An 18,366-nucleotide genomic window follows, 5' to 3' on the forward strand; every position below is an offset into this window, starting at 1 on the left:
CACAAATATGTCTTTAATTGTTTTTTTACAGAGTACCCCTTTAGGAGTACATTACAAGTTAGTACAAATGTACAGTTTTATGAATCCATAATGCATACGTGATGGATAAAGAGTGTGCTGTATCATAGAGTCCTGTAAGCATCTCTTCTAGTGCAGAATATTCTTACACTATAATGCTGTATGGTGGAGCTGCCTGCGTGGTGGAAACACTACATCCTTACTGACATCAGTGGGAGCTGTACAGTTCTGTATCCCATTTGATCCCCAGCCTTGTAGAATAGAAATCTGCATTTGACAAAAAAAAAAAAAATTGTATAAAATAAAGCATATAGCCATGCCGCCTGTCACTAGTTATCAGTGGGTACTAATGAAAAAGGCGGAACCACAGATGAGAAGTTGTCGCCATCTTCTGGCCATGTAGTGTATGTACCTGTCGGGGAAAGTGCTTCTTTTTAATGTAAATGTCAGAAATGTTCCTTGGGTAAGGGGAGGTGAGCTGACCACTCGAGTTATTGTTTCTATAAAACCTATATAAAATGTAGTTATAAGACCTGATGACGGGAGACCTGTGTTTAGAGAATTGCTGGAGATATTTAAATAGGATTTTTATCATTTATACTTGTACTATAGTGAAGGTTCCCCGCCCCTCCTTTTTATGTTAAAGCAAATGTACCATTCCCTAAGTGAATCCCCCCTCTCAACTACCTTGTTGGCGTGGTCCATTTTTCAAAACGCCGCCTGGCGCCCCCAGTGTACTGATATTTCTTTTCCTCGGTGATGTACCTTCATTAGAACCAAGCCTGGCCGCATCACCGAGTGGAGGGGATAGTGTTACACTGGGGGCGCCACCGGGATCTTTGCGCCAGCGAAGTGGGGGGAGAGAGAATCACTGGTAAACTTGCTTTACAGAAAACGTACCAAATCCCTCATGGTTGTGAAACGCAAGAGACAAGTGCTTTACATGAATCTCATCATATTGTATGTTTGTCATCTCTCCCTGTAATGTAAAGAGTAAATTGAGTTTTGTCTGGGTTGTCCCATGAATATTGCACCTGTCATTTAGATAACACACAACAGAAACCTTTCATTTATAAGAATGCCTTACATCAGGGATGGGGATCCTGCGGCCCTTTTGGATGTTGCATAACCACAACTATCATGCCTGGACAGTCAAAGCTTTGCTTTGACTGATGGGAATTGTAGTTTTGAAACAGCTGTATGGCTGAAGGTTCCCCCGTCCCTACTTTAAACATTACTATTTCATACTTGTTATAGTTTTTGTTGTATTAGTGGTTTCTGCAGTAGACTGTATGGTATTCTAATGTACACTGTAATGTATCCACAATAATCATTACCACTTTCAGTACAGCCAAATGCATTAAGTCCCCTTTGAAGCTATAGGTTTGCTTAATACAAAACTCTACACCTTAAAAGATCCAAGTGCTATTAGTTTAGTGTCAATTATTAACACATTTGGCTAAAAAATCATCAAAATGTCTGAGACTTGATGTGCCTTCTGCAGAATATAGTTTTTTTTAAAGGCTATATCCACCTTCACATTATTGTTCCAGTACATTCACCACAAAACAATATAACAAATAGTGAAAGTATTAATTTATTGAAACATTAATATATAATACAAACCTATATTTGAAACAGCAGACCACAGAGTTTATTTAAAGTGACTGTACCACCAGGCCGAAGCACAGGAGGCGGGCCGACCCACTCCCAGTGGGAAGAGACCCCAGCCCCTCCATGACGTGACTCCATTAGAATTAATGGAACCCTATCATAGAGGGGCTGGGGTTTCCTCCCACTAAGGGTGGATCGGCCTGCCTCCAGTGTTTCAGCCTGGGCCTGGTGGTACAGTCACTTTAAGAAGGAGCCTATGGCTGTATCCATGTTTTCCAGACAGTCTTCTGGCTGCATCTACCTTCTCCAGGCAGCAACAATTGTTCGGGTTCATGTAAATCCAAATAAAATTTAGATGTATTGGAACAATACGCATCCTTTTACGGACAACAATTTTAAGGGTTGCTTCACACGTACCGAAATCCGCTGCAGATCCTAGTAGTGTGGAGTGAATGGGTCACATACCCGCAGCGGAATTTTCATTCCGCTGCCAGTATGTGACCCGGCCCCTTAAACCCCCCACAGTCCTCAGCCTGGAGCATACATTAGCTGCTCGGTGCCGTGGCTGTGTGTGACGCTCCCCATCAGCCAATCAGCGCACAGCAGCGCTGATTGTCTGATGGGGAATTCGCTGCAAACTCAGACTCCTCAAGGTAGCTTCACACGTACCAGATTTCACACTAACTATATTCTGACCCCAGGGTGTGTAATCTGGAAGCCCCCCTACACATGCAGGAATTAAAGCATTGCTCAGTAAGGTTGTTTGTTGGTGAGACGGGTGCCCCATGTGGTCATTCCCTGCTTTGGTTAATAATAAGTATTTGCCAAATGGTTTGCTAAACCAGACACGCTATATAATATTATATAATCACCATCTTAGGAGTGGATAATCTTTTTCCCTTTTTAACAATTGGCAAGGAAAACTCCTTTCTCTCAGGTAATATGTCTAGTCTGCGTATTATTAGCTTTATAAAGGGGGGCACTGGAGGAATTCTACTATCCATCCTAGCCTGTGTAGCTCCTGAACCTTACTGTCTATATATATACTTGTTCACCACAACCCCCAGCAAACCTAATGTGCTTACTGTTACCGGAAACGTGTTTGGAGAGTACGTGTTCTGCTGACTTTGGACATCTGAACCATGTAAAGTCGATTTGGATCTTGCTTTTTTTTTTTCTTCTGTATTTTCTCATTTTAGTATTTAAAGGTTGTATTTATTTTGCAGGTCTTGTTTAATGATGTACAATGTGCCATATTTACTGTACATAGAGCATGACTTGTCTATATTGTTTATAAAGCGGATGCAACTACAAGGTTTATATTCAATAAAACACTGGGAGACCTTTCTTCTAGTCGCTGCCTCTCTTCATGCAAAATGATTGAATAATTTTCTTGATGGTTACTTGAAGGCCAAAGGCGTGAAGCAGGGTTTTGAAGTTTACGGATGCATTTTCCAGTACTCCTGTTTTATCAAGGTCCTTTGCTGTAAAATAGATTATACGTCTGTTAATAAACATTAGGCTAATGTCAGGAGGAGCGGCCTAGCATTTATGGCTGATAAGGAGAAAAAAAAAAAGATAGGGAGTGCTGGAACTTTAAGGGAATATCTAAGATTAGAAAAACCAAATAGTCACTCTTGCCCAATTTTGTGTGCAGTATTGTAGCTCAGTTCCATTGAATGCAGCTGAATTGTAATACCACACATAACCTGAGGACAGAGGGGCGCTACAACTTTCAATCCTGGAAAACCCCTTCAATGCTCTTTCCTTTATTCTCAAGGGAAAACCTACTTCCCTCTCTCTATTCACCAAGCAGGTTTGTGGATGTGGAGGCATTAAGATTGCTGTCAGCAAAACAGGTGATCAGTAGTCAAAGACCAAGCATTCAGGTTCAGATGAACCCCAATGTTCGGCAAGTTTGGTTCCGGAAATCGTAACTGAGCTGGCAGATCTTCATCTGAGAAGAATTCAGGAGACTAAGGGCCCTATTCCACCGGACGATTATCGTTTGCATAATCGTTAACGATTAACGATCTCAAACGACCGCTATTGCGAAAGACCTGAAAAACGTTCACTCATTTTCATGGAACGATAATCGTTACTTATGATCGTAATTGCGATCGTTTTTCTTCGCTATTTATTCGCTATTGCGTTCATATCTATTGCGAACGACCGAACGATGTCTTATTCAATGCGAACGATTTGCGAACGAGCAACGATAAAAATAGGTCCAGGTCTTATAAAGCGATCAACGATTTCTCGTTCGGCCGTTAATCGTTAACTGCATTTCAACCGAACGATTATCGTTCAGATTCGAACGATTTAACGATAATCTGAACGATAATCGTCCGGTGGAATAGGGCCCTAATGGTGTGTTTACACAAACAGATTTATCTAACAGAATATTGAAGCCAAAGCCAGGAACAGACTAAACAGAGAACAGGTCATAAAGGAAAGACTGATATTTCTCCTCTTTTCACATCCATTCCTGGCTTTGGCTTCAATAAATTTATTTAAAATAATAAATCTGTCTGTGTAAACGCTCCATGAGGGAAGGTGAGTATAGTATTTTTTTTGTCTTTTCGAATAGCCTTAGCAGTATATGGATTTTTGTTGCTTGGTAGACTATACCTTTTAACTATACAAAAAATGTTCTAGAAATCAGTACATCTACCTTGTTCTGGTATCTTTGGTAGTAGGTCCAAGATTGGTGTCACTGATCCATCTTCGTTTATAGTAATTTTCCAGACAACTAGAAGTTCACACCTGTACCAAGACGAAAGTAGTAGTATTCCAGGTCAGCCTATCAGCATTTCTACTGCATGCAAAGAGATCGCTACATAGAACTCCAGTTACCATGTATCACTAACATTTCTTCAAAATATCAAAGAATAATTTTAAAAAATTGAGTTTCCTATCAATTATGGATCAGTGCCTTTGGCCCACCGTTTAAGTGCTGTGACCTTGTGCAACACTTCCTGATCCCCAGCACTTGCAATAAATTGGAGACAAATGGTGATAGATATTTGGTTCTGTAACCTGAATACCTGGTCTTATACAGCAATTCAGGTTTTCTTTTTTCTCTCCTGCTTGAGTAGTCAACTAGCGCTCCCCTTTGTTACCCCAATGTACAATAGTTCTGTAAATTCAGTTCAATAGAACATTTGAGTCCAAAAACGTGAAATGGATCAGCTTAACTGTACATTAGGGGGGTCATACGAAGGGTTAAAAAGCTATATCCTACCAAAAGGATAGGTGATCTCTAGGTGACTGGTCAAGGTCCAACCAATCTTGACTGTGTTTAGACATCTCATAGACAGTAAATGGAGCAGTGGTTGAGCCATTCATTTACACTACACAGTGAATGGGGCCGGAAGCAGTTGTCTCCGTTCATGGGGTAGTGTCCGGACTAGGTCACTGCAGCTCGGCTAACATACACTTGGGAGCTGAGCTTCAGTTACACGCTTGCCCAGAAAACCCCTTTAACCCTCTTTCTGGCATTAGGCCATTCCACATTTGGAGCATGATAAATTAGACTTTCACACAAAGCATTTTATGAACCACACCACATTTTACATTGTCCATAAGAACACAAGGCAAAAGAACCATATAAGATATAACTTTTACTCAATACAACACTGTAATTCAATGGGGTCCATAACCAAAACCTGAGACAAGAATCATATCTGATCCCCTTGCCATGGGTCTCCAAATTGCATCCATCCAGCTGTTGCAAAACCACAACTCCCATCATGCCTGGACAGCTAAAGCTTTGGATTTGGCTGTCCAGGCATGATGGGAAATGTAGTTTTGCAAAAGCTGAAGGGCCGCAGTTTGGAGACTCATGCCGTTACCATTTACCATTACAGTCTGTGTATTCCAACAAATTTCATTGGCAATAATGAAAATAAAAAAATACTATGATGAACATCAAGAAAAAAATAGAATATACCACAACCCTTAGTGATGATCCCAAAGGCCCATTCAGACCAACTAGAAATTATAGGAAAAAGAAGCAAAAATCATGAATATTCTAATTCTACATACCCAGGGAGGTCGGGGTTCATCAGGATCATATAATCTGCTGAAGATCCCAGTGGAAGTCCAACAGCAAGTGGGTATTTTTCCTAGAGAGAAACACAGAATAGATTTTATATTTTCTTGTACATTGAGGCTCATATCCCTTTATTATAAAAATAAACAATGACCAGTGCTGTGTCCCATAGCTGAGAACCACACCTCAAAAATACACATTGTCTTATACTTGTTTAGCAATTCCATTTTTTGGCGAGGAGGCCTCTACAGGTGAGACACAAAACTATGGGGGAGATTTATCAAACATGGTGTAAAGTGAAACAGGCTCAGTTGCCCCTAGCAACCAATCAGATTCCACTTTTCATTCCTCACAGACTCTTTGGAAAATGAAAGGTGGAATCTGATTGGTTGCTAGGGGCAACTGAGCCAGTTTCACTTTACACCATGTTTGATAAATCTCCCCCTATGTGCCTAATCTTTTACAAACAATAACAACGAATAAGACCAACGAGTCTATGAAGACCAATAATAAGTACTAAAACATATAAAATTTATAGAAATAAAAGTTTAAGGCACACATAAAGATAAAACTTAGGACTAGACTATTAGTTTACAATATATGGGCGGATTCACACTACGGAATTCTCGTGGACAATGTCCGCGGAATTCCGTCAGCTGTCCGCCCGCACGAGCACACGCTTTTCCGCCGGCTCCATAGACACCATTCTATGGGCCGGCGTATTCCGCGATCCGCTAAAAGAAGTGACATGACACTTCTTTCAGCGTATAGCGGAATACGCCGGCCCATAGAATGGTGTCTATGGGGCCGGCGGAAATGCGCCCAGATGTGCGAGCGGACAGCTGACGGACATTGTCCGCGAGAATTCCGTAGTGTGAACCTGCCCTATCAGTTATAAGGGTGGAAGATTACTGTTAAGTCCATGCCTTCAAGGGGTACTGCAGCAAAAAAAAAAAAAAATCTTTCAAATCAACTGTGCCAAAAATTTGTAATTTACTTTTATAAAAAAAAAAAAAAAAAAATCCTCAAGCCTTCCAGTACTTATACACCACTTCCTGTAGGACATACAGAAGCTGATTCTTTCCAGTCTGGAGAGGTTTTCTATAGGGATTTGCTACTGCTCTTGGCATTTCCTGTCACTGACAGATGTGGCAGCAGAGTGCACAGTGTCTGCCTGGAAATTATACACCACTCCCTGCAGGACATACAGCAGCTGATAAGTACTGGAAGACTGGAGATTTTTTTTTAATAGAAAGTTATACAGATTTGTAATTTACTTACCAGTTGAATCTTTTTTTTTTGCTGTAATATCCCTTTAATAACAACCACTGATGACAAGTGCAATATTGGCTAATGACTTTATAAGCAATATTTTAAGGAGCTGTTAATAAATTATTGGTTATAAAGCAATTAGTCAATGTTGCACTAGTAATTAGTGGCTGTTATCAGGGCTGTATTACCAGCTGCTGCTGCCCTAGGCACTAAACCTGAAGACGCCCCATCTTGGGGAGTGTGGGTTCGGCCACATACATTTCTCTACAGGTAGAAATATTGTCTGAATCGCATTTTCATGGTTTTTAACTGCTCAAAACATAATTTTCCACAATGAATGAATGATTAGAGCGGTCTGCATATTGTCTAAAGGAATTCTCACCACAGGATTGGTAGTTAATAGCTCCAGGCGTCACAGCCATACCAGACCTGAACATACCTCCTCCCCCTCAAAAAGTCACCAGATTTACAGGCAAGTCTGACCGGGAGGTGGGAGACAAAATTAAAAAAAAAAAAAAAAGTTGATTCTCCCCTCCCCCCCCCCCCCCGCGGAACCCTCCCTACTGCTGAAAATGTCCCCAATGGGCATGTGAGCATTAAAACTGGACTAGAGCCATGGTAGGTGTCAGACAAATTACATTTTCTTTTACAGCATGTAAATTCCTGTGTATGTATGTATGTATGTATGTGCTGTTTTATCCCAATGTAAGCAATGAAGGACATGACTGGAAATATAAGACAGACAACCTTGCAGAAGAGTATGACTAATATCCTTTTCCCCAGAATTCCCAGTGAAGCATGAATGGCCTATAAGTCTCCTTAATGCACATATCTCTTGGGAGAGGCAAGTGGTAAACCCACTCACTTTCACAACCAATTTCTATATTTTGCCTAATACCACTCACTCAACAAAACCATTGACACCCCCCCACACACACACACAGAAAATAAAGGACAATATTACTCTGATAGTCAATGTTATCAATATTTCACTGTACTAAAAAGTTTATGCACAAGTGTTGATATTTTTTTATAGCACATCTGTAGTTCCCATCCTGCATGCAGTACCGCACAGTCACACTAGATGTCACCGTAGTCTCTTCTCATCTTCCATGTAGCCTTGACCTCGCTGTCAGACAAGAACAATGCTTTGGGAGCAGTTGAATAATTCTGCTTTAAGTAGTTGAACAGATGTAGGATGTGTGACGTTATATTGGGAGTATACAAGTGTCTATTAGTAATCGCCCCTCCAGGGATCTTATACTTTCTATCATTATGTTTATCCACCAACAGGTAATTGTAAGCAGTCCGCTCCAAACAGCAACGCGTCTGGACAAGTAACAACATAACAGATGTAACAACAAAAATACCAAGAAAACATCATATACAAAAATCACTTTAAATAACACAAGACATTTGGGGGGGGGGGGGGGGAACTATCCAGCAGATGTTTTCTATTATTGATGTTGAATTTCTACCTCTCCTACACAGCCGAGACACATTATTATGACCACTTCCTACTCTCAATGTCAGCAGCGCATAAAGGGAGTCACATGTTTTGAGTGGGCTTGGTGGGTATACAGTAGTGCTGTACATATTTGCTTCTGTACTTCTGAATTAATGGCGGAAATTCCAGGTGATTCTAGACATTGAGCGGATTCCGCCGCTCGTCCCTGCACACTCCCGCCTGTCCCATAGTCTCCATTCTATGCTCCGGCAGATTCCGCCTTAAGCCCAAAGAATGGACATGCAAACAACGGCCAGAAACAGTTGACATGTCAATTATTTCCATGGCTGTAGCAAACAACGGCCATTGTTCAATACATTGTGTGAACAACGACCGTTGTTTGCATTGACTTCAATGCAATCCATTTCTCTATGACACAAACAGCTGTTGTTTTAATTGAAAATAACGTCCGCTCTTGTCATATAAAAAATATGTTGTGAACATAGCCTATATTTTAAAATTTAGAATTTTTTAAGAAAAATGCTGACACTGCTATTTTCTTTGAACAGCCTAATGTTTCTTTACTTTCTGTAAAGGAATGACACAAACTCCTTTGATTTGGAACTGAATGTGTTGCATTTCCATCGCAGTGCATTTTTAATACTACTGTATAAGGTGTGTGATTGGCGGTCTAAACACAAACATATACAGTGGTGCCTTGGATTGCGAGCATAATTCATTCCGGGACTGTGCTTGTAATCCAAATCCACTCTTACACCAAGGTAAATTTTCCTATAAGAAATCATAGAAATGCAGACAATTGGTTCCACACCCCAAAAATAATGATTATTCTAAATAACATGTAAAACGAAACAAACATTCAGAAACAGCAGAATATGTGATATTATAAGTTACTGTACAGTAATGGAGAGGATGGGAAACACAAGGGCTGACAGAGACTGCAGGGAGCATGAAGGAATGAGCAGGGCAGATGTGGGCACATACATGCAGCACTCTCTGTCCGGGGAGGGAGGGGTTACAGCTATGGAGAGATTACCTCCACAGTCCTGTCCCCTGATGTAAGCCCCAGCCTGAAGTGGATCTGCTGTGATTTGGAAGGTGAGGGGGACTTCCTGGGTCAGAGTACAGTGCTGTAGACCCCGCTATATAGACCATGCCCCTCCTCTACTCGCGTTCCCACCCAGTACAGGGAGCTCTTAAACCAAAGCAATGCTCTTAAACCAAGTCACAATTTTGAAAAACTGTGAGCTCTTAAACCAAAACGCCCATAAACCAAGTTACTCTTAAACCAAGGTACCACTGTATTGAATGTTGGCTATGGAAATTGAATATTGGCTATGGTGTTAAAGGGCTGACTGACATGCTATGGTGGGGCAGCTCACTGCAAAAATTAACATGTCTAGAAAAAGTGTTCAACAATGACTATCTCCCCCCCCCCCCCCCCCCCCCCAAAAAAAATAAAAAAAAATACACATGTATAGTATGTAAGAGTGTGTTCTCAATCTGAAGGAGAATAAGCTGGTGGTGACGACTTATCTCCCTTGATGGGACATATGCCCCCAGTGTTGGAAGTATAGTAGGATCAGAGGATCAAGCATGTAAAATAATGCACTTGGGGAGAAGGAATCTTCTATCCGAGTATCATATCGGCAGTTCTGTGTTGGCAAAGAGTTCAGAAGAGAAGGATTTAGGGGCAGTGATTCCTGACAGCCTTACAATGAGTCACCAGTGCAACCAGGGGATAGAGAAAGCAAATCGTATGCTGGGCTGTATAGCTAGAGGTATAACCAGTAGGAAGAGGGAGATTGTGATCCCGCTGTATAGAGCTCTAGTGAGGCCACATCTGGAATACTGAGTGCAGTTCTGGAGACCTCACATACAAAAAGGACATTGATAAAATAAAATGGGTCCATAGACTGGCTACAAAAATAGTGGAGGGTGTAAGGGAAATAAAAGATATTAGCAAAGACTTAGGGATTTGAATCAGTATAACCTGGAGAAAAGGGGGGAGATGAACAAACATTTAAAAATGTTAAATGACTAAATAAGGTTCAGGAGGAAAGTGGTTTTAAAAAAAATAAAAATAAAAATGAACTCAAGAACAAGAGGACACAATCTGAGATTAATTAGGGGAAACATCAGAGGCAACGTGAGAAAATATTACATTACTGAAAAAGTAGTAGACGCTTGGAACAAACATCCAGCAGATGTGTTTGGTAAATCTAAAATAGCGGAAAGTAAACCTGCCTGGGATAAACATATATCCATCCTAAAATAATAGGAAAGCAAATACTAAAAGGGCAGACTAGATGGACCCAGTGGTCTTTTTTCGATCGATAGTCTTCTATGTTTCTATGTTTATTAGCAGTTGAACATATTTTGCCATAGACCCACTATGCATGGTGGAGGGGCTGACACCCATAAACAGCAATGCAAGGTCCGTTAATGTTTCTGCTGCTGATAAATCTGTGTACAGCTACAGCATACAGGGGTGTGTATGTACTATGGGGGAGAGAGGCACCAGTTAGCTGGGTGTAATAAAGCTTCCTCCCTGCCTAACAAAGTGTACAGGTCAAACCAACACTACAACACTTGCTTTCTGCTGAACATGTGGCGGTATTCTCATACTATAGAAAATACTCTGCATTATGGATATGTTCACACTGGCAAGATATCTGTCACTTTAGTGTAATATGAAAATAAGCATTCCATCTTTACTAGCACTAGCATCTTATTCATTCATCTGTAAAGTAAAATCACGAGTAACGCCATCTGTATCGTGTATCGCTTAATGGCCGCACTTAGATAATGTTAACGTGGCCCGATCTGGCTGAAGACCGGTGGATGTGTTTTATGGGAAGACATCAAAGAAGTATATTTCTATATAGCCTGCTCTTATTTCCAAAAATTCTATAATTTCACACTGAAATTAAATCCAGAAAACAGATGGATTCGCTTTCAAGTTTAGGATTTTACCTTCTTCCCTGTTCCTCCTTACTATCGGCAATAATGAATGGCACTGGCTTTTCTATGTTGTGTTCAGACTCTCTGAAAACTCAGCAGTTACCTTATATTTCAGAGGCCATACCTTAAAGGGGTTCTGTGCAGAACAGACTTCAAAGTGTAAGAACATCTGTCATCCTACGATACAAGCCATGATATAATATGATATGCTCTTTGGAACAATGAATAAAGAGAGAGGCGCCCGTCTAATAAAACAGATGTAGTATAGTGTGTAGTTCTTCACTATTACACACTAACAGAGATGGGTAACCACTTATCTTCTTCAGCTGCGCTAACTGCAGGTATGTAAAGCACATTGACCGCTACAAATACTGCAATTTTAATAATGGAGAAAACTACTAAGGGTACAGTTGCGATCAACAAGGGCCCAGAATGGATTTCGGACTCTCTGACAATGGGTTATTACAACCCCGGCCAAGGACAACTCTGGCCAAAATCTATTTTTCATGTTATTTCATTAGGAAAGTTAGACAAATTCCTAATATACACTAATTATGGGAAATGCACATAAAGTGCTAGCTCCCTCAATGTAGTAGATCAGGCAGGCTTCAATTTCTCTAAAAAAAAAAAAAAAGGAATGTCACGACCCGATGTATACCTGAGGGGTCCATCAGAGGGCGCAGTATATGTAGAAATTACATGTAAAAAATAACGTGGCCCTTCCTGTGCTTTCATCTCCGGCACAAAATTCAGCACCCCTTCCTTTCCGCCCTGTGCTTTCATCTGTAGTACAAAATTCAGCTGTCTGCCCTGACAGGCGCAATAGTGCAACCATCCACCCCCTGGGCTGCCCGATCACACCAGAAACACCAGCCCTGTCCGTGCAGCAGGGTTAACGCTCCTCTATCGCAGTCCCTGATGCCTCCCTCCCGCCGCAGTAATTGATCAGGTTTAGGAATTTTGTGCCGCAGATCTAAGCACTGGGCGGGTGAAGGGGGGGGGGGAAGGAAGGTTTAAGAATTTTGTGAATTTTGTGCCGCAGATGAAAGCACAGGAAAGTCCCTGTTACTTTTCACAGGGAATTTCTACATATATGCTGGACCCTTCAGGTACAGGGACATAATTTTTTTTTTTATTTACAGAAATTGAAGCCTGTCTGATCTACTAAATTGAGGGAAATAGCACTATATGTACATGTTCCATAACTAGTGTAAATTAGGAATTCGTCTAACTTTGCCTATGAAATAACATATTAAAAAAATACATTTTGGCCAGAGTTGTCCTTTAATGGTGCTTCTTGGCCTAATCTCCTACCACTACTATCCTATTCCTGTGCAATAGAGGACTCATGACACAGACACAGATTATGTAGTTCAATATTAGCACCACTCTTTCTATCAGGTTCAGAGAAGAAAGGATATGCAAAATAGCTCTCACACCTCTTGAGCAAAGAGATGTCCCTTCAAGTCCAGTCTCGCTCAGTCAAGGAGCCTTAGAACATTGACTGGGGATTTTATGCCAAACCAAACAATCTCTCCAAAAGGAAAGATTTCCCATCTGCAGACAGCTGTTTTGGGGTTTTTGCCCCGTGTGAATCTAGCCTTAAAGTGACTGTACCACCAGGCCTAGGCTGAAGCACAGGAGGCGGGCCGACCCACCCTTAGTAAGAGGAAGCCCCAGCCCCTCTATGATAGGGTTCCATTGATTCTAATGGAGTCACGTCATGGAGGGGCGGGGGTTTCTACCCACTAAGGGTGGGTTTGGCCCGCCACCAGTGCTTCAGCCTAGGCTTGGTGGTACAGTCACTTTAAGCTCTTATGAGCAGGACCTTCACTCCTGGAAAAAAAAAAAAATTATATATATATACACCTTTTTTTCTATATGCAAAGTCTGGTTACACTCAAACAAGGAGCAGGTGTGAATACATCCTCTACATTACCATCTCAACATTACATGTGTTAACTTGATCTCAAATATTTAAGGTTATGTAAACATTTGATCACGGTTATCATTACGATTGCTAAAGGATAGGAAAATGTCTGTGATAAGCTTCACCAAAACTACTGTGAGGGGCCTTGTTTTCTAGCTTCAAACACGTCAAGGATCTGCAGTACCTTATTACGCATGTCTTGGATTCTATGGGAATGCAATAAGGTTGTGGATTTTATATGTAGATGCTGGCAGTTTTATACATATTTCATTGGTCTGTGCTATATTCATCACTGCCAACCTGGATTTGCTTCTATACCAGGGGAGTCAAACTCAAATGCACAGCAAGCCAAAATAAAAAAATTAGACAAAGTCACAGGCCAACCTTATTTATTGAAGAGGGCATTTGGCGCTCTGTCACTGTCAGATTAGCGTGCGGCATTCCCGGTACTGTCAGTGGTGTGCGTCTCCCAGCACTGTGCACTTTGATAAATGATTAGATAAATTGCTATATGTTTAAACCCCAACCCCAATGGTTACCCATTATTTCCCCCAAGCAGTAGGTAATCCCATAACTGTGCCCTATGCAGTAGCCAACCCCTCCAATAGTGTCCCACATAGTAGCCAGCCCTCGCAATATTGCCCCACATAGTAGCCAGCCCTCCCCAATAGTCTTATATAGTAGCCAGCCCTCTCCAGTAGTCTCATATAGTAGCCAGCTCTCCCCAATAGTGTCTTATATAGTAGCCAGCCCTCCCCAATAGTCTCATATAGTAGCCAGCCCTCCCCAATAGTCTCATATAGTAGCCAGCCCTCCCCAATAGTCTTATATAGTAGCCAGCCCTCCCCAAGTCTCATATAGTAGCCAGCTCTCTCAATAGCCTGATATATAGTAGCCAACCCTCCCCATAGTCTCTTGCATAGTAGCCAGCCCTCCCCCATAGTATGTTAAATTGAAACCAGCCCTCCCCCATAGTATGTTATATAGTAGCCTGGCGCACGCGGTGACGTCACCGACATCTTGACGCTGCTCACATACTGCTAGGCCGCAGGCTAAAAGCTGTCTACAAGATTATAATATGGGAGATCTGAGCGGCCGTTCGGACCTCCCATATTTTAATCTGCAATGTCGGCGGGCCAGATTTATAAAAACAGGTAAATAGTCTGGCGGGCCAAAAATAATGGCACAGCGGGCTAGAGTTTGACATGTCTGTTCTATACCATTTTGTGCAAAATTTTACAGAGTTAGCCTAGGGTATGTAAACTGCATATAAGCACAACTGTATAATGCACAGAACAATTTCCCCTATTATATATTGATACTTGGATGCTGTCAGTATCAACTATACTATAAAAAACGTAATGCTTGGCAGCAGACTCGTAGACTGGACAGTTATTGTGCTCCATGCTTCAGTAATTTTTATTAGATTTCCATAATGACCTGTAATAAATATCAGCTGAAAGGAAAACATTTTCCTCCTCTCCTTTTCCAGGATTATTTGAATTTTTCTTATTGCTACATAAGTATTGCTATAAGTATTGTGATCACTACTGCAGATTTCACCTTCTCAGACCCCTCACCGCTGCCTCCTTACTGGGCTAACATGTAGTGTAATAGCGTATAGTTTTCTATGTACAGGTAAAGCACGGACGATGCCTCCGACAGGTATCTAGTCCAGGACTCTGGTATAACAGCTGAGGCAACAAGCAAATGAAATAAAAGATGTTGATTTTTGGCATAGTGAAAAAGAGTAAAGTTACAGGATAGACAAAATAAACTTTATACATGTAAAGTATTCAATTTTCCATAGCAAAAAAAAAAAAAAAAAAAGTATAACATAAGAGCAATGATACTAGACATACTGTATCCATCAGACCCAGGAATATTTAGGAAATGATGTAACTTTAATGTCTGCGTAGTTTTAGGTAAATTAGAGAAAGGACGGAGCCAAGAAGACATGACAGCTTGTGTATATTGTGGCCTAAACTCCAGTGAGCACAGCCTAGTGATGTCAGGTTAATCTTCTCCAACACATCAGATTGCTGGTTGGATGGACCGACTATGGAGCCCCCCCACTATTTAACAAAAGCAGATGTTAGGGGAAATAAGGATCAGGCTGCTTTCTTCCTTCTTCCCTACGGAAGGAACCATTCTCTCACATTCAACTACGTCATTGGAAATGTCCCCTTTCTGCATCCCAAAGGATATGTATGTGATGATGATCACATAGGACATAAAAGCTATGGCTGCATGTTGCAGGATAGCTGTAAGCAGCCATCTAGCATGAATGGCCGGTATCCGAGAAATCTCTTATTCCAGCCTTTTAACCCTCTTAGTACTTTGACCACTTTCATCTTGGTGCTACAAGTCAAAGAGGGGTCCTTGGGTCCTGCCAGCTTTGGAAATGTAACATGGTTGCTTCAATAGGTGGGAAAGAGGTGAATGGACCCTGGTTTGGAAGATAGATGGGTGGATATTCAAAAAGTGTCTAAAGGCCCTATTACAGATAGAGAGAGAGAGTGAGTGTACAGTATATACCAAATCTGGCTGATATTTCCCCATATAATAGTGATCAGCATTTGAACTGATTGCGGTCTTTCAGGATCCTTGAAGTACAAGGAGTCAAAGAGGCTTTTCCAAGCTCCCGGATAGCTGTTAGATGAAATGTCTCCCCTCCCCTCCCCCTCCCACTTTACTGACACTTGGAATTTGAGTCCTAAGCAGGGTCAGGTATGGAAGGGGGTAGTAAGGAGGTGTTACTGCTTGAGTGGGGGAAAGCCTCTTTGACTCTTCTACCTATATACTTAAAGCATTTTTCCACATTCTGGAAGCACAGACAGATATATCAAAGGTACCAGGTGTCTCCCTGTCTAACAGCTATCTAACAGTGACAGCAGTTTGAAATGTGTATTGCGGATGACAGATTCCCCTTAAAGGAAAAGGAGCGTTGTCTGTGCAGCCTCAGCCTCACAATTATTGAGCTGTGTAATACCCTATGTAAGCATGTGCCAATCTAGCACATCTGCACTCACTTCCCCTATGAGTCAGGCCGTCTAATACGACCTTAAAATGGGAATACCCCTTTAAAGCCTATGTCCATATTATTATTATTATTATTATTAAGTTCTGGCCTGAGCACATTTCTGATGACCTGACTGGCTACCGGTAATCTAATGTGTACGATTGTCCATAACCATATCCCTAGTGTGTATGATTGTCCATAACCATATCCCTAGTGTGTACGATTGTCCATAACCATATCCCTAGTGTATGATTGTCCATAACCATATCCCTAGTGTGTACGATTGTCCATAACCATGCCCCTAATGTGTACGATTGTCCATAACCATATCCCTAGTGTGTATGATTGTCCATAACCATATCCCTAGTGTATGATTGTCCATAACCATATCCCTAGTGTACGATTGTCCATAACCATATCCCTAGTGTGTACGATTGTCCATAACCATGCCCCTAATGTGTACGATTGTCCATAACCATATCCCTAGTGTATGATTGTCCATAACCATATCCCTAGTGTATGATTGTCCATAACCATATCCCTAGTGTATGATTGTCCATAACCATATCCCTAGTGTATGATTGTCCGTAACCATATCCCTAGTGTATGATTGTCCGTAACCATGCCCCTCTGCGCTGTATATCTTCACACTGAAACATGATGCCACATATTTAGTGTTGAGCTGCAGGTTGTATTCCTAAATCCCTATTTGCAGCCAATGTAGAGATTATGGTAAGCTTGTCCTCTGGGCATGTCAGTATAAAGCAGGGGTGGGGAACCTTTTCCATGTCGAGGGCCGGTCGGGCCTTAATAAAATCATTCGAGAGCCGCACTCAATGTTATACCGTGCGCGGCAGTTAGTAGCGGGGGTTTGCAGCACCCGAACAAGGCAAAGTATTGTTCCCCTAATGCCCCTGCTATTGTAGTTAACCCTCTGTGATGCCCCTTGTACCTGATTTGAATCCTTAGTGATGCCCCTGGTAGCCTAGTTAACCCCCCAGTCATGTCCCTGGTGGCCTAGTTAACCCCCCCAGTCATGTCCCTGGTAGCCTAGTTAACTCCTCAGTCATGTCCCTGGTGGCCTAGTTAACTCCGCAGTCATGTCCCTGGTAGCCTAGTTAACTCCTCAGTCATGTCCCTGGTAGCCTAGTTAACTCCTCAGTCATGTCCCTGGTGGCCTAGTTAACTCCTCAGTCATGTCCCTGGTAGCCTAGTTAACTCCTCAGTCATGTCCCTGGTGGCCTAGTTAACCCCTCAGTCATGTCCCTGGTAGCCTAGTTAACTCCTCAGTCATGTCCCTGGTAGCCTAGTTAACTCCTCAGTCATGTCCCTGGTGGCCTAGTTAACTCCTCAGTCATGTCCCTGGTAGCCTAGTTAACTAGGCTACCAGGGACATGACTGAGGAGTTAACTAGGCTACCAGGGACATGACTGAGGAGTTAACTAGGCTACCAGGGACATGACTGAGGAGTTAACTCCTCAGTCATGTCCCTGGTGGCCTAGTTAACTCCTCAGTCATGTCCCTGGTAGCCTAGTTAACTCCTCAGTCATGTCCCTGGTGGCCTAGTTAACCCCCCCAGTCATGTCCCTGGTAGCCTAGTTAACTCCTCAGTCATGTCCCTGGTGGCCTAGTTAACTCCTCAGTCATGTCCCTGGTAGCCTAGTTAACTCCTCAGTCATGTCCCTGGTGGCCTAGTTAACTCCTCAGTCATGTCCCTGGTGGCCTAGTTAACTCCTCAGTCATGTCCCTGTTGGGCTAGTTAACTCCTCAGTCATGTCCCTGGTGGCCTAGTTAACTCCTCAGTCATGTCCCTGGTGGCCTAGTTAACTCCTCAGTCATGTCCCTGGTGGCCTAGTTAACCCCTCAGTCATGTCCCTGGTGGCCTAGTTAACTCCTCAGTCATGTCCCTGGTGGCCTAGTTAACTCCTCAGTCATGTCCCTGGTGGCCTAGTTAACCCCCCCCCCCCCCGTCATGTCCCTGGTAACCTAGTTAACCCCCCAGTCATGTCCCTTGTGGCCTAGTT

The 18,366-nt window shown here is 42.2% G+C and overlaps 1 protein-coding gene across 7 annotated transcripts in view; it reads right to left on the minus strand.

Moving 5' to 3' along the window:
* Positions 1–2,318: 2,318 nt before the first annotated feature.
* CENPP (centromere protein P) overlaps positions 2,319–18,366 on the minus strand; it is a 240,311-nt gene continuing 224,263 nt past the window's right edge. For all 7 annotated transcript variants that reach the window (XM_069967195.1, XM_069967192.1, XM_069967194.1 and 4 more), the window contains exons 7-9: positions 5,680–5,759; positions 4,307–4,398; positions 2,319–3,116 (exon numbers count right to left, since the gene is read on the minus strand). In XM_069967195.1, coding sequence (XP_069823296.1) covers positions 2,983–3,116; positions 4,307–4,398; positions 5,680–5,759 — 306 coding nt within the window. In that variant the 3' untranslated portion in view covers positions 2,319–2,982. The remainder of the gene's footprint in view (positions 3,117–4,306; positions 4,399–5,679; positions 5,760–18,366) is intronic.

The sequence above is a fragment of the Dendropsophus ebraccatus genome, chromosome 4, assembly GCF_027789765.1.
Source record: "Dendropsophus ebraccatus isolate aDenEbr1 chromosome 4, aDenEbr1.pat, whole genome shotgun sequence".
Taxonomy (NCBI): Eukaryota; Metazoa; Chordata; class Amphibia; order Anura; family Hylidae; genus Dendropsophus; species Dendropsophus ebraccatus.